The sequence below is a fragment of the Pseudophryne corroboree genome, chromosome 5 (assembly GCF_028390025.1).
Source record: "Pseudophryne corroboree isolate aPseCor3 chromosome 5, aPseCor3.hap2, whole genome shotgun sequence".
Taxonomy (NCBI): Eukaryota; Metazoa; Chordata; class Amphibia; order Anura; family Myobatrachidae; genus Pseudophryne; species Pseudophryne corroboree.
In genome coordinates, this window is record NC_086448.1 from 102,648,901 (window position 1) to 102,672,203 (window position 23,303).

The 23,303-nt window shown below is 45.8% G+C and overlaps 1 protein-coding gene across 5 annotated transcripts in view; it reads right to left on the reverse strand.

Annotated features, from left to right (window-relative positions):
* Nucleotides 1–2,156: 2,156 nt before the first annotated feature.
* The window catches only part of TRDMT1 (tRNA aspartic acid methyltransferase 1), a 94,249-nt gene continuing 73,102 nt past the window's right edge, over nucleotides 2,157–23,303 (reverse strand). For 4 of the 5 annotated variants that reach the window (XM_063921526.1, XM_063921528.1, XM_063921525.1 and 1 more), the window contains 5 exons: nucleotides 17,239–17,322; nucleotides 14,407–14,738; nucleotides 10,152–10,209; nucleotides 3,826–3,955; nucleotides 2,157–2,363 (listed from right to left, as the gene is read on the reverse strand). In XM_063921526.1, the coding sequence (XP_063777596.1) occupies nucleotides 2,257–2,363; nucleotides 3,826–3,955; nucleotides 10,152–10,209; nucleotides 14,407–14,738; nucleotides 17,239–17,322 (711 nt within the window). In that variant the 3' untranslated portion in view covers nucleotides 2,157–2,256. The remainder of the gene's footprint in view (nucleotides 2,364–3,825; nucleotides 3,956–10,151; nucleotides 10,210–14,406; nucleotides 14,739–17,238; nucleotides 17,323–23,303) is intronic. The other variant, XR_010177594.1, reaches the window with a different exon arrangement.

Genomic DNA, 23,303 nt, shown 5'->3' on the forward strand with positions numbered 1-23,303 from the left:
CCAGCATCCTCTACGGACTACGAGAAAAGGATTTACCAGTAGGTAATTAAAATCCTATTTTCTTATCTTCAGTTTGCGTTTGTCCTCTTTATATTTTTATTCGTTTTATCTTCTCTCTTTACTTTCTCTTCTCGGTTTGCCGTTGAGCAAACAACAAAACAAAACAAAAAAATGACAGATGAACATGTTTTTTCTTCCTAGCAGTTCATTATACGGTTGATAAACTTATCTATACTTATTTTTCATTTTAACATTATTTAAAAAGAGATGTAAAGATGGCGCTAATGGGTCCATAAAGTGTGTGACCGCTACAAATGTGTTTAGAAGCATTATACTCTGTTGTTCCTGCAATTTAACTAATATCCAACATCGTGATGGAAATATAATTTCTGTGTATTTTGTAGAGATGAAATTGCCGGTTCCCGCAAGGAAAGGTTATTTGGTGATTGCCAGGTGACTGGTGCACAATGATTTGATAGTTTTGGCAGAATAACAGAACAAGTAAGGTGGGTGGACAGTGTCATTGATGAGAACAAGTTAAACAGATTACTGGTATTTGCATTACAATAGATGCAACAAACGTATTTCATTCAGGGTCAGTAAAGGTGGCCTTTACAGCCCACATGTTGTACGTACTTGGGAATCGAAAAAGTGACAGATCTCTGCTTATAAGCTTCAGGAAACATCACAGTATGGCCAAAACTCACTTGTAAGGTGGCACAAGTGATGTATTTTATGACAGCTAAAAATAAGTGCATTTATTATGAATATAAAGTGAACACAATTCAACTGAGTTTGATAGCTGGGAACAGGTCACCTACTGCAGTATAATGTAACGTAACTTGGCTGACAATGGACACACTGACGGATCAGTAGAGTGGGTAGCTTATATAATGAAACAATAAGTGATTTATCTGTCATATAGAATATTAATTGACTTTCAGGAGTTACGTGTGTGAGAAACTTGGTCAATAAATGTGTAGAACAATTATACAACCTGTAGTTTAATCAAGTTATTGTAGCGTTAATGCCCAAATAAATAAATAAATAATGATGACCCTTCATAATAAATCTAATGCGATTAAGCTATTGTCTATTCAAACTGAAGCCATGAAGGATTTATGGTAATCATTAATACTCTTTGATCATGGATTAACAAAACCAAAACCACTAATCTCTCAAAACTATCCCCTGTAATCGGTTTGTGGTGTGGCCTTGTAGTTTGTTGCGCTGTTCTTGTTTTTTTTCTTTACAAATGCACTTTCTTAGGATAGGTATAACTGCATTGTGTTGGGCTACAGTAGGGGTGGCTTTTTCTATTCAATCCTGGAAATGCAACGGTTACAATCATCTCATGCTTCTTTTCCACATTTCCACAGGGAGAAACACTGAGCAGTGCACCTTCCCACATGACGAAACCAGCCTTGCCTTCTACGAATGTTCACTACTGCACCATCAAATGGTTTGGTAACAATGGTTGCACGTCATGACAAGGCTTATTGCAACGGCAACTAGATCACAACAAGTTGATAGGGTCCTACCCATGGCCATCCCTAGGCTACAGACCCAAACCTCTCAAACATTTAGATTGGCAGAATCTGGACACAATAAACACTGCCTGTGACCCACCCAGATCCTCCCCTCCAAAACCCCCACCTGTTTGGAACTCTGTCCATTTTCATGTAAGCCCCATCACTTTTAAAGACCATGGTTCGGGACAATTGGGAGGTATGCAAACATAGGGAGAAAATACAATAATGCTTGGAAAAAAACAGGCTTTACCGCAATTTTTCCCCCAATGTTTATTTTTTGAGGACTTTCGCTATAAATATCTATATCTATATATATCTATATATAGCAAAATACAATTGTTTTCCCCCACTCCTGCACCTGTTTGCGCCCCCGTTGGCAGCTATTAAATTGTTTCTGCCGAAGGGTGCGATAACATTATTTTAGCTCGCTACCCCCGGAGGTGGTGAGCTGAATTGCGAGAAAAGTGGCGCCCAGACGGGAGTTTTCGCAATCGCGCCGATTGGTTTATTTGGGTATTTATGCAGCTCATCACACTTACCAGGATTGGCTCTTTATACTTGGAGCCACCACCAAACTACGTCAATTATAAGCCAAACATATTGCAAAAATAAAAACAAACAAAGTACAATTCCTTTTTTTATTGTTAAATATATTTAAGTTCCATTACATATCTATACATAAATAAAATCGCCATGGTTGTGTTGTTCTTCTTTCCGCCTTGTATCAGTGTGACTGAAGCAGCAGTGTGATGAGTTTAGCTACAATGTGCACATTTAGACTGTTCCCCAGCAGGCGATATTGCTGCTTAATTGTTATTTTGTCAGGAAAACCTAAATGGAAAGAGAAAATGTCAAGGATCATCATGATGCCTATTCTGCTTCATCAGTAGAACCGTAACCAAATACAACCTGTTATAAACATAACGGATCTGTATGGTAACTGCAGCACTATATAGGGGGGGTACACACGGAGAGATCCGTGCATAAATTCTAAGCAATCTGACTAGATTGCTTAGAAATTAAGCATGGATCTCTCCGTGTGTAAGGTGTCGGCAACAGCGATGCACTGTCCCGCGCGTCGCTATCGCTGGCTCTAGATTTGGCATGCACCTAGTGAGATCGCTCATTTCGCCGCTGGGTGAAGTGAGCGCCCCCCCCCCCCTCTTTGCTCAGCCCACATCACGCTGTGTGCTGAGCGGGGGGAGAGATGTGTGCTAAGCGGTCTGTGCTAGATCGCTCAGTACACATCTCCCCCATGTGTAAGGGGCTTAACAATAAATGTAAGCTGATAATGATGTGCAGCTAATTACTGTCTGCTTGTGATCCTAATGGCTAAGGCCACATAACAGGAGTCATTGCCTTTGTGGTTTTTAAATGCCAATAAAACTGCTCATCAAAAGCAATTTATACAACATGCTTGTGTTCTACTAGTTTCCCCAAAGCATTTACTCAGTACTATGCTTTTACTTACACATGCTATTAAAATGCATGCAATAAAATGCCGGTGGGTTGAGCCTTCACAGAGTTGCTGGAAAACTATTACAGCCAATAGGATCGCAAACCTTTACAAGGGTATTTAACAAACCTGCTCTGAACATGCATTGTAATTAGAAAGATCAGTGAGCACATGAAGAGTGTAGGACCTCACTCTGAACATGCATTGTAATTAGAAAGATTAGTGAGCACATGAAGAGTGTAGGACCTCACTCTGAACATGCATTGTAATTAGAAAGATTAGTGAGCACATGAAGAGTGTAGGACCTCACTCTGAACATGCATTGTAATTAGAAAGATTAGTGAGCACATGAAGAGTGTAGGACCTCACTCTGAACATGCATTGTAATTAGAAAGATCAGCGTGTAGGAAGTCAGGCTGCAGCATTCACAGAAGACTGGAGTGGAGCCCAGTCTGTTCAGTGGAAGATCACGAGAGGAGGAGATTACAGCGGTCTAGCCGGGATATAATTAGATTAGAGCTTCTACCTTCCTGTATGTGCAATGTGATACTACACAGAATCAGGCAGATGTTCTTTGACCAAATAACTTTATGCAGCGTATCAGTCATGAAACAGAATGACATTTTTGTGTGAAAATGTGTTGGGTATTTAAATGGACCCATCACCTGGATCTAGTGACATTTGTGTGTCATGCCGTAGTGACGTCACTAGACTTTAGTGAATTTAAAGAGTGAATTTGGGTTCAACAAAGCTGCTGTCTCCGCTGTGTACTGTAGGTGACACTTATAGTTTGAGACATGACATAATATTCTCTTTTTACTATACTGTACCACATACCAAACTCCGGGGGGAATCCGTGCAGGTTTGCGATTTCTCTGGGTGTGAAATATCTCAGTTTCAGTGTGGACAGTTTAGTGAGTTTCTCCTCCTCGGACAATGTCTCCAGTGATTTATACACCGAGCTAATCTGCATCAACATGGGGAAAAGATAACAAGGAGGCCATAAATAGCAAGCATTAGGCCACAGAACAGTGGTATTTCATTACATTGGATGGGGGAAAATGGTTATGTGTTGTTAATGCTGGTGATGTATTAGAGGAACAGTATGCTTTCACTGATCGCAGTGCCCAGGCAGGTTCATAAATTAGCAATCTACCAATATACATATACAGGCCACTAAAATGACACAGTGTTCCCACTCGGCAGAACGTTTCGCTCATCCAACTAATGAGATTACTACTGTCCACCAAGCCTGCGTTATAAATCTGCCATATTATCAAAGCTGGGCAGGGGCCAGACATCAAAGGACTTCAAGTACTGAGACTCACTCAAATCATGTCAGCACAACAACAGTCCTACTGTATAGAGTGGGTTTCTAATCACTCTCATAAATACCCTGGATGAAAAAGCTGCACCCCCCTGCTGACATTCTAAACCCCGGGATCCTGGCACCGGTATGGTAACCGGCGGGATCCCAAACGCTGGTCACCCATACCCAATTCGTCTATAGTAAACCCCTGCTACAGAGCTTCAGGAAACTTTAGCATCCTTAGGGGGAATTCAATTAGCCATGAAAAAGCGATAATTTACTGCAATCAAACTTTTCATAGCTATCGCGCGAAAGGTGCCACAAAAGTATTACATTAGGGCAGTGGTCTCCAAACTTAATAGGGGTGTGAGCTACTTTCGGAAAATAAAACCCCTGAAAGAGCTACCCCCTCCCCCCAATGCGCGCGCTTTCTTGCAAAAAGTAGGTGTGGCCTCGCAACTACAAGTAATGTCCCTCAGCAGTGCCAGATACACAAATAATGCCCCCAGCAGTGCCAGATACACAAATAATGTCCCTCAGCAGTGCCAGATACACAAGTAATGCCCCCAGCAGTGCCAGATACACAAATAATGCCCCCAGCAGTGCCAGATACACAAATAATGTCCCTCAGCATTGCCAGATACACAAGTAATGCCCCCAGCAGTGCCAGATACACAAATAATGCCCCCAGCAGTGCCAGATACACAAATAATGCCCTCCAGCAGTGCCAGATACACAAATAATGCCCCCAGCAGTGCCAGATACACAAATAATGCCCTCCAGCAGTGCCAGATACACAAATAATGTCCCTCAGCAGTGCCAGATACACAAATAATGTCCCTCAGCAGTGCCAGATACACAAGTAATGCCCCCCAGCAGTGCCAGATACACAAATAATGCCCTCCAGCAGTGCCAGATACACAAATAATGTCCCTCAGCAGTGCCAGATACACAAATAATGCCCCCAGCAGTGCCAGATACACAAATAATGCCCCCAGCAGTGCCAGATACACAAATAATGTCCCTCAGCAGTGCCAGATACACAAATAATGTCCCTCAGCAGTGCCAGATACACAAATAATGTCCCTCAGCAGTGCCAGATACACAAATAATGCCCCCAGCAGTGCCAGATACACAAATAATGTCCCTCAGCAGTGCCAGATACACAAATAATGTCCCTCAGCAGTGCCAGATACACAAATAATGTCCCTCAGCAGTGCCAGATACACAAATAATGCCCCCAGCAGTGCCAGATACACAAATAATGCCCCCAGCAGTGCCAGATACACAAATAATGCCCTCCAGCAGTGCCAGATACACAAATAATGTCCCTCAGCAGTGCCAGATACACAAATAATGTCCCTCAGCAGTGCCAGATACACAAATAATGCCCCCAGCAGTGCCAGATACACAAATAATGTCCCTCAGCAGTGCCAGATACACAAATAATGTCCCTCAGCAGTGCCAGATACACAAATAATGTCCCTCAGCAGTGCCAGATACACAAATAATGCCCCCAGCAGTGCCAGATACACAAATAATGTCCCTCAGCAGTGCCAGATACACAAATAATGTCCCTCAGCAGTGCCAGATACACAAATAATGTCCCTCAGCAGTGCCAGATACACAAATAATGCCCCCAGCAGTGCCAGATACACAAATAATGCCCCCAGCAGTGCCAGATACACAAGTAATGCCCCCAGCAGTGCCAGATACACAAATAATGCCCCCAGCAGTGCCAGATACACAAATAATGCCCTCCAGCAGTGCCAGATACACAAATAATGTCCCTCAGCAGTGCCAGATACACAAATAATGCCCCCAGCAGTGCCAGATACACAAGTAATGCCCCTAGCAGTGCCAGATACACAAATCATGCCCCCAGCAGTGCCAGATACACAAATAATGCCCTCCAGCAGTGCCAGATACACAAATAATGTCCCTCAGCAGTGCCAGATACACACATAATGCCCCCAGCAGTGCCAGATACACAAGTAATGCCCCCAGCAGTGCCAGATACACAAATAATACCCCCAGCAGTGCCAGATACACAAATAATGCCCCCCAGCAGTGCCAGATACACAATTAATGCCCCCAGCAGTGCCAGATACACAAATAATTCCCCACTTCAGTGCCAGGTACGCAAATAATACCCCCCAGCAGCGCCAGATACACAAATAATGTCCCTCAGCAGTGCCAGATACACAAATAATGTCCCTCAGCAGTGCCAGATACACAAATAATGCCCCCAGCAGTGCCAGATACACAAATAATGTCCCTCAGCAGTGCCAGATACACAAATAATGTCCCTCAGCAGTGCCAGATACACAAATAATGTCCCTCAGCAGTGCCAGATACACAAATAATGCCCCCAGCAGTGCCAGATACACAAGTAATGCCCCCAGCACTGCCAGATACACAAGCAATGCCCCCAGCAGTGCCAGATACACAAATAATGCCCCCAGCAGTGCCAGATACACAAATAATGCCCTCCAGCAGTGCCAGATACACAAATAATGTCCCTCAGCAGTGCCAGATACACAAGTAATGCCCCCAGCAGTGCCAGATACACAAGTAATGCCCCCAGCAGTGCCAGATACACAAGTAATGCCCCCAGCAGTGCCAGATACACAAATAATACCCCCAGCAGTGCCAGATACACAAATAATGCCCCCCAGCAGTGCCAGATACATGTGATGCCCCCCAGCAGTGCCAGATACACAATTAATGCCCCCAGCAGTGCCAGATACACAAATAATTCCCCACTTCAGTGCCAGATACACAAATAATGCCCCCAGCAGTGCCAGGTACGCAAATAATACCCCCCAGCAGCGCCAGATACACAAATAATGCCCCCCAGCAGTGCCAGGTAATCAAATAATGCCCCCCAGCAGTGTCAGATACACAAATAATGCCCCCAGCAGTGCCAGATACACAAATAATGCCCCCAGCAGTGCCAGATACATGTGATGCCCCCCAGCAGTGCCAGATACAAATAGTGCTCACAATTTCTGAACTGTGCCCCCGCAGCCTCCGCTCTCTTGTGTGTGCCTGAGGGGAGAAGAGCCTCCTTCTCCTGCTCCGTCCTCACTGCTGCAGCTGAAGTTCCGGGCCCCGGCACTGACGTCTCCGGACGCAAGGCCATTTGAAATATGGTGCAGACCGGCAGCCAATCAGGAGTCGGCGTGCGAGCTCTGATTGGCTGACGGCCGGCATCATATTAATATGCACCCTCCGCCGCGCGAGCTACTTAGAAAGCGGTGACAAACTACCCATAGCTCGCGAGCGACGGGTTGGCGACCACTAAATTAGTGGTACATAAAAATGGGTATATATAATATAATTATATATATTGGTCATTTAAAGCCACTTTAAAAAAACTTCCCCAAAAAACTAAAACAATTACTCCCATCTGTAAGCCTGAAAACACTTGTCCCACTCATAAAGCACACCAATATACTTGTCTCATACCTTGTACCGCAATTTACAAATTTTTAACCCCAAAAATGATTTTATTATTGGCCAAACAAAAATAATGAAACACTTCTAATAAAAAAGTGCCCAATTAGTCATTCAGGGGGTTGTCCCAGGGGTTCTGAACCAAGTCCCGCCATTTTTACCTTATAAAAGGGATTTTTTTTCCCCAACTTTTCACCTGTTCAGGAGAAAATAAATTTGTGGTAAACCTATGGAGAATTATTGCCGATAATTTTTCACGGACAGCTGAATAGCGTTTTTTCGCAGGGTCGCGATAGAAAACCCATTTATATTACAATAATGGCATTTTGCGGCTAATTTAATTCCCACTTAGGGGATTAAATCCAGTGCAATCGGATACATCCTAGAACACCTCTCATTAGAAACATTACTGATGACCACTATAGTAATGCATATTGCATGCCGAATAAATGTTCATCTATTTTTGTGGCATCCTATTTATCCAGGATACAGGGGAAGTATTAATGACCTCTATGATGAAAGACGTTCCAGCTGTGTCTACCATATGGCCATGTAGGATCACTAGGACAAACGATCTTCTATTTTCACAGCTGGACATGCCATAAAGGCCATTGTGCCCACAATGCAACAAGCATAGTCTACAGGGAGATGGATGGACAGACAGACAGACATACTGTATATTTACATGCTTCTACCTGATACCCCAAGTGAATAAGAAAGCACAGGAAATGTCATATTCCCATCACTGCAATACAATGAAAGACTAGTACTCCACGATATCCATCATAGAGTGTGTTAGGGGCAGGAATGGACCTTGTTCAATATCTTCATTGTATGTCAACTCGGGTAGCGAGCAGGGGAACACGTGTGCAACCAGGCTCACTGTGCATTGTGAACGATGTGACCCAGAACCCGTTCGCTGAATAGGAAGAGGCGGCGCTTGGAGATCATCTCATCTCCAGGCACCGCCTCCGGGATGTGTCACCGATGACATCACCAACCCGGCATGTTGACAGGTCGGGCCGCAGGTCTGAAAGGGGTCTCAAGCGGGTCGCACTTGGGAAGGAGGCATGTACAAGTACCGGGTGTGACCCGCTTTATGTGGACTGAAAGAGGTACGAGTCTGAATCTGTACAGAAAGTGCAGCAGCTGTGGCTTTTTTCCTTTAGTTCTGTTCTGCTCCATATACAGATTAATAATATCAAATGAATAAGCACAGTCTCCTGACGCTGCGACTAAGACACCATTTTGACAAAAACAAAGATGCACGACGTTAGCAGAGTTGCACGGGACCTGGCGACTCACTTACACCAGGGGGAAATGTAATAGGATCCGAACTTGCCGAGGTCCGGGATTTCAGTAGAGATTGCCCGTATTTTTAAAGCGGCAATCATTTAGAAGGCAAAACCAGGTTGGTTTTGCCTTGTAAATGAATGCCGCTTTAAAAATATACAGGCAATCTCCGCCGAAATCCTGGACCTCGGAAAACTCAGACCCTATTACATTTCCTGTCAGACATCTCACGCTGTATGGCGTATTGAGGCTAGATGTATGAGGATGCATCGGTACCATTCACAAGTGCACATAGCTAGTAACTGTGTAAAAAAAAGTGTAGCTAGACTGTAAACCATGGGATTCACAGAGACACACAAACACTGACTGTGTAAATCATTGTGGAGCTACACTGAAATTCTCAGAGACACTTATATTCCTCGTCTCCTGCACTCCTATACGGCCAGGTCACAGGTCATCTGCAGTCACTCCCAAGGGTCTAATAACAGCAGTAACTTGGTCTGGATGATATTAGCAGTGTGTCTCAGTGTGTATCGCTTTGTACCACTTCATGGGGGTCATTCCGACCCGCTCGCACGCAGCGGAATGTGCATGCACGACGTTGCCCGGCGACAGGGGTTGCCGGGTTACGTCACGGCTACCGATGGAAGCGGTCGCAGAGCCGACCGCAAAGAAGACTGACAGGAAGAAGGCGTTCCAGGGCAGATCCGGACCGTTTGGAGCCGTTTTCAGGGAGTGGTGAGTAAAACGCAGGCGTGTCCAGGAGAACGGAGGGCGGATGTCTGACGTCAAAGCCGGGCCCATCATCGCTGGATCCATCGCACAGGGTAAGTAGGTATAGGCCTAGTCTTCTTTTGCTTGAAATTTGTTTAGCTTAGCAGGGCTGCACAAGCGATCGCAGCCCTGCTAAGCTAAAATACACTCCCCCATAGGCGTGGACTAGTTGATCGCAGCAGCAGCAGCAAAAAGTTGCTGGCTGCGTTCAACTCGGAATGACCAACCATGTCAATTAGTGTACAGCACTACACAATATGCCGGCGCTGTGTTACGTAAAAGATAATAGTTTCTATAATATTACAGATACGAAACAGCAGCTTCAAACCTCTACATCTGTTGCAGCCTGAAGAACAGAGCCCATTCCTTCCACGTAATGCCCGTATCTGCAGAGAGAAAAGATCACAAAGCAGGAAAGATAAAACACTGCCTGAATACAGCTTGGAAATGGCATTACTTTATCCACACCCACCTATGTGTATATAGGTTTGCATCACAGCAAAGGGAACCTCCATCAGGATGATAGTCTTACATAAATCACTAATGACCGAGTCCTCATAAAAAATGAGAAGATAGAATGTGATGGCAGATAAGAACGTACTCGTCTATCCAGAATAAATTTGTTCCATGCATGCTTCACTTTACTGAACAACCAACTTATGTTTCTATCATCCTTCCTTATATTACATAGTAACTAATGTTGAAAAGGTTGAAAAAAAGACAATTGTGCATCGAGTTCAACCTATTTGTGGTCTCCTATGCAGTCTTATTATAGGACTAGTTATTTTTATGTTAGGACTAGTTATATTAATTATAATGTGTGCCTACGCACCATAAACCTGAATAACTGTATCCAATAGGAATTTATCTAACCCATTCTTAAAGGTGTTGACTGAGGCCCACATTCCGAGTTGTTCGCTCGCTAGCTGCTTTTAGCAGCCGTGCAAACGCTAAGCCGCCGCCCTCTGGGAGTGTATCTTAGCTTAGCAGAAGTGCGAACGAAAGGATCGCAGCGCTACTACAAAAAAAAAAGATTGTGCAGTTTCAGAGTAGCTGCAGACATACTCCTAGCTTGCGATCACTTCAGACTATTTAGTTCCTGTTTTGACGTCACAAACACGCCCTGCGTTCGGCCAGCCACTCCTCCGTTTCCCCAGCCACTCCTGCGTTTTAATCTGGCACGCCTGCATTTTTATACACACTCCCCGAAAACGGTCAGTTACCACCCAGAAACACCCACATCCTGTCAATCACTCAACAATCAGCAGTGCAACTGAAAAGCGTCGCTAGAGCTTGTGTAAAACTACATCGGCTTTTGTGAAAGTACGACGCGCGTTGCGCAGTGCGCCCCAAACGCATGCACAGAATTGCCATTTTTAAGCCTGATCGCTGCGCTGCGAACAACGGCAGCTAGCGATCAACTCTGAATGACCCCCTGAGTCCACTGTTACTACTCTCTCAGGCAGGGAATTCCACACACGTATTGTCCTTACTGTGAAAAAACCTTTTCGCCTCAATGTGCGGAAACTCCTCTCCTCTAACCTAAGCGAGTGACTACGTGTCCTCTGTGCTGATCTTAAAAAAAACAGGACCCTCCTGAGCTCTGTGTATTGACCCCTTATATATTTGTAGATGTTGATCATGTCCCCTCTTAGTCTCCTCTTTTCCAATGTAAACATGCCTAGCCTTGCAAGCCTTTCCTCGTATATTACCTGCGGCCTAGTAACTTTGAATGTTTCCAACATATCACCAGTCACTTTTCCACTCAACCTCTACATGTTCAGCTCTTTTATCGCAACGATAAAGAAAAAAAGACACCCCTGCAACGACTGGGATGAAACCAACGCGAGGTGGTTCACTTAGATCCTGGCAAAGGTTTTTAGGGGATATGGGTCCCGGTCGGCCTTCACGGCGGAATGAGCCGGACAGAACTTTGACCAAGGGAGCCTGTTCTGGACATTTTACTGGATGGATTTGGGGAAAAACTTTAGAGTGGTAAAATTGGATCCCAGAAGACATACTCGGGAATTGGGGATCGGTCAGACATCCTGGCAGAATGCGTCGGGCATAACTGTGACCCGGGGTGCCTGTACTGGGCCTTCCACTGGATGGATGTGGATGAAAACTTTAATGAACTGTCATAACTGACCGAAATAACCATAAATCAAAGACAGAAATGGAGGAAGGAAGACATAAAGGGGGTCATTCCAAGTTGATCGCTCACTAGCAGTTTTTAGCAAACGCATTGTCGCCGCACACCGGGGAGTGTATTTTCGCTTTGCAGAAGTGCGAACGCCTGTGTAGCAGAGCACCTGCAAAATATTTTTGTGCAAAACAAGACCATCCCTGTAGTTACTTATCCTGTGTGTTGGTTCTAACGACGGAGGGACGGCTTTTGACGTCACACACCCGCCCAGCGAACGTGTTTTCCCCGAAACGCCTGCGTTTTTCTAAGCACTCCCTAAAAACAGTCAGTTGACACCCAGAAACGCCCTCTTTCTGCCAATCGCCTTGCGGCCGTCTGTGCAATTGGAATTGTCGCTAGAACCAGTGCAAAACCACAATGGACTTTGTACCCGTACGACGCGCGTGCGCATTGCGGTACCTACGCATGCGCAGATTAGCCGTTTTTTACACAGATCGCTGCGCAGCGAACAACGGCAGCTAGCGATCAACTCGGAATGACCCCCAAAATGTGGGTACCCGAAAGCCTTGGAATAGCAACATTGATAACAAAAGGAAAGCTTTAAATCCATCTTGCAATGGAAAAGTGATTATAAAACTTAACAGAAAGGAAAGCTGGGAATTAGGGCTACTGGCAACACCCCACAGGACCAGAAAAACGACACTGGGCAGCCACCTCATGGGTGTGTTGGAAAAGCCGATAAGCTGCTAAGGGGTCTATTTATGAAGCAGTGAAAAGCGTGGAGAAGTGAGCCGGTGGAGAACTTGCCCATGGCAACCAATCAGCTGCTACGTATTATTTTATAGAATGCACTTTACAAAAGTTACCTCAATGCTGATTGATTGCCATGGGCAACTTCTACACCGACTCACTTCTCCACTCTTTTCACTGCTTCATGAATAGACCCCTAAGTATTTTTAAAATGCTGACAGTTACATCCAGCTCATTGACAACTTTAGAATTTGAAAATTTAAACCCGGGCAACGCCGGGTACTTCATCTAGTTTGCCATATAAATATCTTCGGGACAGCTAAGCGATGCTCCGCTTCCCAGCAATGGTAGCGGTAAGTGGACCCCACTGTCCATAAGTGACCAGACTTTGGCGCTTTACACATGCGTAGTGCACTAAAGGCCCCGACCGAAGCTGCCAGTTGCACTTTCATTAAACAAGGGAAAAAAGGAAGCAATAGAAAATTAAAATAATTCAATAATGATAAAGAATTTAATTGTGAAAACAATGATTTATTTCATAGAGGTCTTGGTCCCAGCATCATCGCTCAGTCCCCACCCCCGCTACAAGGTTCCTGCGTAACTTGACAGAGGGCATATATGTATAACTTTTTTGGGTGGGGTCCTCTTTAACCACTTAACTGATGATTCCCCCCCCCCCCCCCAAGAAACGCTCTGAAATTGTCGGGTTTTTTTTATGAGTGAATTAGGTGAAGAACATGGATTTAACCCTACCCATAATGCTGTGGTTTCCAAACTTTTTTGAATCACGGCGCCCTAGAATATCAGAATTTTTTTCACGGCACCCCTAGGCCAAAAAATTTTTATTGAGAAATTTAGAAATAAATATTACATTAAGTAGATCGCGTTTATATGTCATCCTTAGGGTCAGTTGTGTGGTGAGGGACAAGATTTGCTTCTGTTTGACCACATATTTTATGACTGGCAGCCACCAGCACTGGTTTTGCCTATTATATTGACCATGAATAATTTGAATTGGTCCTGGACCACCAACCTAGGGCACCCCTGCAAGTGTCCCGAGGCACCCCAGGGAGCTACGGCACACAGTTTGGAAACCTCTGCCATAATGATTTTAGCTTAAAAAAGATATATATTTTTCCCCCCTAAAATTTTTCAAACATCGAAACATTGAGTGCGACCATCGGAACATTGCGGTTTTAATTTTGAAAGCTGGGATAGCCTCCAGGTACACAGGGGTGGCTTGGGGGGGGGGGGGGGGGGGGGGGGGGAATTTTCACTCCCCAGCTGTTGCTATTGTCTGCAGCCACTGGAGGGGTCCTGCTGTGCTGACCAATCAGCAGTGATCGGCAGCACGTCAATCAGTGGGGGAGAGTGCAGTAGGCAGAGGGACCTTCCGGTCCCTCTGACAGCAGCAGCGGAGGGAAGTTTCCCTTCCCTGCCGATGCTAACACTCTCTATGTCACTGGTCGCAGCCTGTGCAACCAGGTCAGATAGAGCACTTGCAGGCATGGTCACATCTGATGCCACCATGCCAGGCAAGTAGTTACATTTTAAACAGAGTTTCCTGTTGTCAGCACAGGTTATAAAATCTGCTTTTGCTCCTCAGGGTTAAAATGGCAGGCAAAACATAAGAACAGTCACCATACACAAGCATAAGACTGTAAGTATACTAGTGATTTGCACGCACCCTTTTGTAAAGCACGTCGACCTTCTACATGTCGGTTTGACAATATCCAAAATGAAGGCATATCGCAGTAAGGACTTTGGGGGCAGCAGGTACTGGCCGATCTCCACTTTCTCCTCCAGAAAGCCTTGCAGTGTCTGTACAGAGGAGTCACTGTCCTGGCTGGCTTTTCTCTCCAGCTCCTCAGAGGTTTCCAGCTTATATAGAATGGTCCCTGCTGGGCATTGTGTGTGGCTCCTCTGATCTACATCTGTCTGCGAGTTTCCTTCCAAACACGGAGCAGACCTGGAACAATTCAGTACCGATGGCTTTGTACTTGGAAAGTCTTCAAGTATCTAAGATATAACAGAATACGACTGCTTACTACTGTACAGCCATACATATACCAGTAAATGCTGTTCAGACAGTAACAAGAGCAGGGGCAAAATTGCAGATGGGAAGTTAAAAAAAGGTTTATTTTGCAGTTTAAAGACTACTCGGGGTAAAATTACTAAAGGTCCTTTCTAATTGATTATAAATCGATGTTGTGTTTTAGGGGCTAAAACCGTTTAAAATCGACCCTTAGTAAATTTACCCCCTACTCTCAATGAAGGGTGGTCTTCAGTTTGCCGGCTGTCGGGATCCCGGCGCACAGTATACCGGCGCCGGAATCCCGACAGCCGGCATACCAACACTTTTTCTCCCTCTTGGGGGTCCACGACCCCCCTGGAGGAAGAATAAATAGGGCAAGCGCAGTGAGCCCGCAAGGGGCTCATTTGCGCTCGCCACGCTGTCGGTATGCCGGCGGTCGGGAGCCCGGCGCCGGTATACCATACTACACCCCTCAATGACTAGTGTCCTTAGGAGCAGGTTTCTGTGAGCTTCCATCCAGACAGCGTGTAATGACTCCCTGCAATACAAACCTGCTTACACACAAAACATCAAAGTTTCACAATGGTCTATAAAACTTGCACAGAGTTACTATTGCTTGTATTGTTATAATGACAGTCCTATAAGGTTGCCAGAGATGTGTCAAAGACTGTCTGCTTTATGGCTTCAATTTACAGAACCAGACATACAGCTGCAGCGGTATCCGATCTATAGATCTACACTAAAACAGTCAGTACGTCGGCCACTAATGGTTGACATGCATTACGTCAACATGATCAAAAGGTCAACATGGTCAAAAGGTTGACATAGAAAAGGTAGACAGGTTCAAAAGGTCGACAGGTTCAAAAGCACGGCAAGTGCAGCGAGCCAGCGAGGGGACACAATGTGCTTGCCGTCGGGATCCTGCATATCGGGATTCCGGCGTCAGAATTATGACTGCAGGGATCCCGACCGTCGGGAGCCCATACTGATTCCCTCTCAGTCACTTGCTGCCCAAACAAATGATTTACTTGAAGTCCAGGAATGGATGTGGTCCAATGACTGATCTGGACCAGTAAATTGGAGTGAATCTCTGATTTGCTGATATCAAGTGCAAACTGGTGATTATAATCACGATTTGCAGAAAGTCAGTAGTAAATCAAACTGGCCAAACAGAATTTCTGGGGTTTTAAAACCATCTCTATTCCGCAGATAAAACATTAACACACTTCCCTCCTGCTGACAGATGGGTCACATGGCCAAGCACCAGTTATTCTCTAACGGGCTGGTGAACTCCCTTGCAGCATTAACTCTGCATCAATCAGCACTTTAACAACGATCACAATGAAATGTATTCAGAAGATCTTCTCTGTATGGAATTCGAATTTCAAATCAACCCTACAACATCTGGAAATCGAATCCTCTTTATGCAGACACTAAGGGGGTCATTCCGAGTTGATAGCTAGCTGAAAATGTTTGCTGCGCAGCGATGAAGCAAAAAATCGGCACTTCTGCGCATGCGGTGCAATGCGCACGCGCAACGTACTTTCACAACGACCGATGTAGTTTCACACAAGGTCTAGCGACGCTTTTCAGTCGCACTGCTGACTGCAGAGTGATTGACAGGAAGTGGGCGTTACTGGGTGTCAACTGACTGTTTTCAGGGAGTGTTCGGAAAAACGCAGGCGTGCCAGGAAAAATGCAGATGTGGCTGGGCAAACGCAGGGCGTGTTTGTGATGTCAAATCCGGAACTGAACAGTCTGCAGTGTTCGCAAGCGCTGAGTAGGTCTGGAGCTGCTCTGAAACTGCCCAAAATTATTTTGTAGCCGCTCTGCGATCCTTTCGTTCGCACTTCTGCTAAGCTAAAATACACTCCCAGTGGGAGGCGGCATAGCGTTTGCACGGCTGCTAAAAACTGCTAGCGAGCGATCAACTCGGAATGACCCCCTAAATAACTTCCATAGATTGTAAGCTTGCGAGCAGGGCCTTCCTACCTCTATGACTGTCTGTTATTACCCAGTTTTGTCTAATCATTGTGTCCAGTTGTAAAGTGCAACAGAATTTGCTGCGCTATATAAGAAACTGTTACTAAATTAATTAAATAAATAACTAATGTACTCCATATTATATCATGATACAGTTATTTCCCTATCACATCATGACAGTCATATGATCTATTAAGAGCTTTAATATGGCCTGAAAGTGCTTTTCAGAGTCTTTAACAGATCTATTTTAAAACAGCTCCTCTCCTTCTAAATCAATGCGAGTCTCACTTCTAGTCTGCGCACAAGCACGTGCTATTCCCTGACACGCCTGCGGCTGGGCCGCTGCTGCCAAGGGTTGGCATGTACATGGAATTACCCAAAAGGCCATTCTGTTGTTTTAAGTGGTTTATGTACAAAACCGCACCAGGAAGGTTAAATCACATGCAGCTGGATACAGATTTCATAGTACTGTATAAAGAAAACAAAAGGCTGGAAACTCACTGTATCGATGGTCTGGAAGGCAAATGGTTCTGCTTGGAGCTTTGCAATAATAAAGTATCGCAGCCTTGAATTTGGAATTCCAAGCTAGTAAAGTAACATATAGGGAAAGATGTAGTTAAAAACCTCCCATTAAAATCTGGCAGCCACATTCTGTGTTTAGAGATTGGAGCAAATCTAAACGGAGCAAAACAAGGAGCAATCTGCACCGTGATAAAACCATGTTGCACTGCAGGAAGGGCAGGTTTACAATGTGCAGAGATTTACAGTTGGAAAGAGGTGAATCCTAGGGTAACTAAGTGTAAAACCTAGCTCCCCAGTATCCGTTCACTACATGCAGAAGTAGCCTGGATCTGCGTTTGTACCCTTACATTGCAACATGGTTTTGTTTCAGGAGCAAACTGCTCCCTTTTGTTGCTAGCTCTGAATCAGACCCTATGCATCAGTGCATATGCATATGTATATCCATGTCTTTATTAAAACCACAGTACCGCCTCCAAATCATTAGTACACTATTGGCTATATCTTCATACAGAAAGGCAATGGTGCGCTTTTCATACAGAACACGCAAGTGCTAGTCATGGTTTAGCTTTAGATAGGAAGTGGGATGAAACGTGAAGACAAGTAAAAAGGAGAAAGCGACTATGAGTAAGGAAATCTCGTGAACAATATTTATGACAACCCCAAAAATAGGATTTTAAATACCTACCGGTAAATCCTTTTCTCGTAGTCCATAAGGAATATTGGGGACACATTAGTACGATGGGTATAGACATGGTCCAAAGGAGCCACTGCACTTTAAATTTCTTCCACTGGGTGTGCTGGCTCCTCCCCTCTATGCCCCCTCCCACAGGCAGTTATAGGTAAAACAGTGCCCGAAGGAGAAAGGACATACTTGAGAGAAGGAACATAACAATAAGTGTGGTGAGATTTACACACCAGCACACCATAACATAACTGGGCCAGCAACATAAACAGCAACGGCTGAACAGGTAACACCTAACAGAGAACATGCAGAAAGTCACCGCACAGAAGCGGGCGCCCAATATCCCTTATGGACTATGAGAAAAGGATATACCGGTAGGTATTTAAAATCCTATTTTCTCGAGCATCCATAAGGGATACTGGGGACATATTAGTACGATGGGGATGTCCCAAAGCTTCCAGAACGGGCGGGAACGTGCAGAGACATCTGCAGCACCCAAACTGGGTATCCTCTTTGACGAGGGCATCAAACTTGTAGAACTTCACAAAGGTGTTCTTCCCCGACCAGGTAGTGGCTCGGCTTAGTTGCAAGGCCGAGACTCCACGGGCAGGCGCCTAGGAAGAGCCCATTGATTTAGTAGAGTGGGCCTGTAGACTTAGGAATAGGTAAGGTTGCCGACACATAGGTCTGTTGGATAGTATGTCGAATCCAACGAGCAATGGACTGCATCGAAGCAGGGCAACCCTTCTTCTGTGCATCGTAGAGCATAAACAAGGAATCACTCATTCTGATACGAGCTGTATGCGTGTCATAGATCTTCAAGGCACGCACAGCATCCAATGCCTCCGAAGGAGCAGAAGCGCCAAAACAGAACAGAATCACAATAGGTTGATTCAGATGAAAAGCGGAAACAATCATTGGCAGGAACTGCTGTCTAGTCCTGAACTCCGTTCTATCCTCATAAAAGACCAAATACGGACTTCTATACGATAAGGCCCCCAATTCCGAAACACGTCTAGCAGAAGCCAGGCCAAGTAACATCATCGTCTTCCACGTGAGGTACTTTTCTGCAACCGTCATCAGAGGTTCAAACCAGGAGTACTGTAGAAATCGCAATACCACATCCAAATCCCAAGGAGCCGTAGGCGGCACAAACGGAGGTTGGATGTGAAGCACCCCTTGCAAGAAGGTCTGAACTTCAGGCAGTATAGCCAACTTCTTTTGGACGAAGATTGAAAGAGCCGAAATTTGAACCTTAATGGATCACAGACGTAATCCTTGATCTACTCTAGCCTGCAGGAAACAAAGGAATCTTCCCAAGTTAAAATCAGCAGATGGATAAATGCGTTCCTCGCACCAGGAGACGTATCTCCGCCAGATATTATGATAGTGTTTTGACGTCACAGGTTTCCTGGCTTGCACCATAGTGGCAATCACCTTTTTGGAAAGTCCCTTGTGAGCTAGGATGTTCCACTCAACTTCCATGCCATCAAACAAATCCGCCGTTAGTCCGGGTAGACGAACGGTCCTTGTTGAAGAATATCTCTACTGAGTGGCAGAGGCCAAGGGTCTTTGACGGCCATGTCCAGAAGATCCAGGTACCACGCTCTCCGAGGCCAATCCGGGGCAAGCAGAATTGCTTGTACTCCCTGATGCAGAATCCTCTTGAGCACCTTTGGGATCAACGGAATCAGAGGAAATATGTAGACCAGCTGGTAAGGCCAAGGTGATATCAGTGCATCCACTGCGCACGCCTGAGGGTCTCTGGTTCGTGAACAATAGGAGCGAAATTTCTTGTTGAGGCGAGACGCCATCATGTCAATCTGGGGGCAACCACACCGGTCGATGATCTGTTGAAACACTTGAGGATGTAGGCCCCACTCCCCTGAGTGGAGATCCTGGCGACTCAGGAAGTCCGCTTCCCAATTGTCCACTCCCGGAATGAAGATTGCGGACAGTGCTAGTGCATTTTTTTCCGGCCAGAGGAGTATTCGTGATACTTCTCGCATGCAGGCCCTGCTTTTTGTCCCTCTCAGGGCGAACCTCAGATAGGTCTGGTGAGGAGGCCAAAATTGGGATATGGAGGTAGGCGTCTTGAGATCCAGCGACACAAGGAATTCCTGTTGTTCCAGGCCTGCGATCACTGCTCGCAAAGATTGCATCTTGAATTTGAAAACCTTTAGGTAAGGATTCAAGGACTTCAGATTCAAAATTGGCCTCACAGACCTGTCCAGTTTTGGCACAACGAACAGACTGGAGTAGTAGCCTTGTCCTTGCAGGGGTACTGGAACAATGACTTGGGACTGGACCAACTTTCTGATGGCATGTAGTAGCGTAACACGCATATTTTCCAAAGCTGGTAAGCTTGATTTGAAAAATCTTTGGGGAGGAGCACCGTCGAACTCCAACTTGTAACCCTGAGAAATAAGGTCCGTTAACCAGACGTGGTTGAAGTGATGTAACCGGGCTCCCACCTCGAGATCCTCCTGGGGTGGACGGACACTGTCATGCTGATGTCTTTGCGGATGCTGAACTGGTGCTCTATTCTTGAGAGCCGGCAACGGCTGGTTTCTTAGGTTTACCTCTGGTGCCTCTGGCTGCATTTGATGCACCTCTGGCCCTAGATCGAAATCTGGTACACCGAAAGGACTGAGTAGACGTCCCGGGTAGGTACGTCTAGCGGGCGGAGCCCCCGAGGGATGAAACACGAATTTCCCAGCAGTAGCTTTGGAGATCCATGCGTCCAATTCGCCTCCGTAGAGCCATTCACCCGTAAAGGGAAGAGATTCCACATTGCGTTTGGAGTCAGCATCTGCAATCCACTGACGCAACAATATGGCTCTGCGTACTGACACAGCCATAGCAGTGGTTCTAGCATTAATATTGCCAATCTCTTTTAGGGAGTCACAGAGGATTCTTGCCGTGTCCTGAATGTGTTTTAGGAAAGTCACCATAGTAACTAGGGTCATGTCACCCAAGAGACCCTCCTGAATTTGAGTAGCTCAGGTGTGAATTGCATGTGTCATCCAGCAATCTGCAATGACCGGTCTTTGAGATACCCCTGCAGCAATGTAGACAGATTTCAGTGTGGCCTCAATTTTCCTATCCCCCGGGTCGTTTACCGTAAAGGATCCCGGAGAGGGGAGTACCACCTTCTTAAAGAGGTGAGAGACCGAGATGTCTACAGCCGGAGATTCTTCCCAGAACTTTCTACCCTCAGGGGCAAAGGGGAATGTATGCAAAAACCGTTTGGACACCTGATATTTTTTATCTGGATTCTTCCAGGCTAGCTTAAATAAATCATCTAATTCTTTAGAATTAGGAAATGTGACAGTCAGCTTGTCATGAGGGAGGAAAAAATAAGATTTTACTCACCGGTAAATCTATTTCTCGTAGTCCGTAGTGGATGCTGGGACTCCGTAAGGACCATGGGGAATAGCGGCTCCGCAGGAGACTGGGCACAACTAAAGAAAGCTTTAGGACAACCTGGTGTGCACTGGCTCCTCCCACCATGACCCTCCTCCAGACCTCAGTTAGGATACTGTGCCCGGAAGAGCTGACACAATAAGGAAGGATTTTGAATCCCGGGTAAGACTCATACCAGCCACACCAATCACACCGTATAACTCGTGATACTATACCCAGTTAACAGTATGAAATATAACTGAGCCTCTCAACAGATGGCTCAACAATAACCCTTTAGTTAGGCAATAACTATATACAAGTATTGCAGACAATCCGCACTTGGGATGGGCGCCCAGCATCCACTACGGACTACGAGAAATAGATTTACCGGTGAGTAAAATCTTATTTTCTCTGACGTCCTAAGTGGATGCTGGGACTCCGGAAGGACCATGGGGATTATACCAGAGCTCCCAAACGGGCGGGAGAGTGCGGATGACTCTGCAGCACCGAATGAGCAAACTCTAGGTCCTCCTCAGCCAGGGTATCAAACTTGTAAACTCTTGCAAAAGTGTTTGAACCCGACCAAGTAACAGCTCGGCAAAGTTGTAAAGCAGAGACCCCTCGGGCAGCCGCCCAAGAAGAGCCCACTTTCCTCGTGGAATGGGCTTTTACAGATTTAGGGTGCGGCAGTCCAGCCGCAGAATGTGCAAGTTGAATCGTGTTACAGATCCAGCGAGCAATAGTCTGCTTAGAAGCAGGAGCACCCAGCTTGTTGGGTGCATACAGGATAAATAGCGAGTCAGTTTTCCTGACTCCAGCCGTCCTGGAAACATATATTTTTCAGGGCCCTGACTACGTCCAGTAACTTGGAATCCTCCAAGTCCCAATTAGCCGCAGGCACCACAATAGGTTGGCTCACATGAAAAACTGATACCACCTTAGGAAGGAATTGGGAACGAGTCCTCAATTCCTCCCTATCCATATAAAAAAATTAGATAAGGGCTTTTGCATGATAAAGCCGCTAATTCTGATACACGCCTGGCCGACGCCAAGGCCGACGCCAAGGCCAACAGCAAGACCACTTTCCACGTGAGGTATTTTAGCTCCACGGATTTAAGTGGCTCAAGCCTATGCGACTTCAGGAAATCCAACACCACGTTGAAATCCCACGGTGCCACTGGAGGCACAAACGGGGGCTGACTATGCAGCACTCCCTTAACAAAAGTCTGAACTTCCGGCAGTGAAGTCAGTTCTATTTTGGAAGAAAATTGATAGAGCCGAAATCTGGACCTTAATGGAACCCAATTTTAGGCCCATAGTCACCCCTGACTGTAGGAAGTGCAGAAATCGACCTAGCTGAAATTCCTCCGTTGGGGCCTTCCTGGCCTCCCAGCACGCAACATATTTTCGCCATATGCAGTGATAATGGTTTGCGTTCACTTCTTTCCTAGCTTTAATTAGCGTAGGGATAACTTCGTCCGGAATGCCCTTTTCCTTCAGGATCCGGCGTTCAACCGCCATGCTGTCAAACGCAGCCGCGGTACGTCTTGGAACAGACAGGCCCCCTGCTGCAGCAGGTCCTGTCTGAGCGGCAGAGGCCATGGGTCCTCTGAGATAATTTCTTGGAGTTCTGGGTACCAAGCTCTTCTTGGCCAATCCGGAACAATGAGTATAGTTCTTACTCCTCTCCTTCTTATTATTCTCATTACCCTGGGTATGAGAGGCAGAGAAGGGAACACATACACAGACTTGTACCACCACGGTGTTACCAGAGCATCCACAGCTATCGCCTGAGTGTCCCTTGACCTGGCGCAATATCTTTTTAGCTTTTTGTTGAGGCGGGACGCCATCATGTCCACCTGTGGCCTTTCCCAACGGTGTACCATCATTTGGAAGACTTCTGGATGAAGTCCCCACTCTCCCGGGTGGAGGTCGTGTCTGCTGAGAAAGTCTGCTT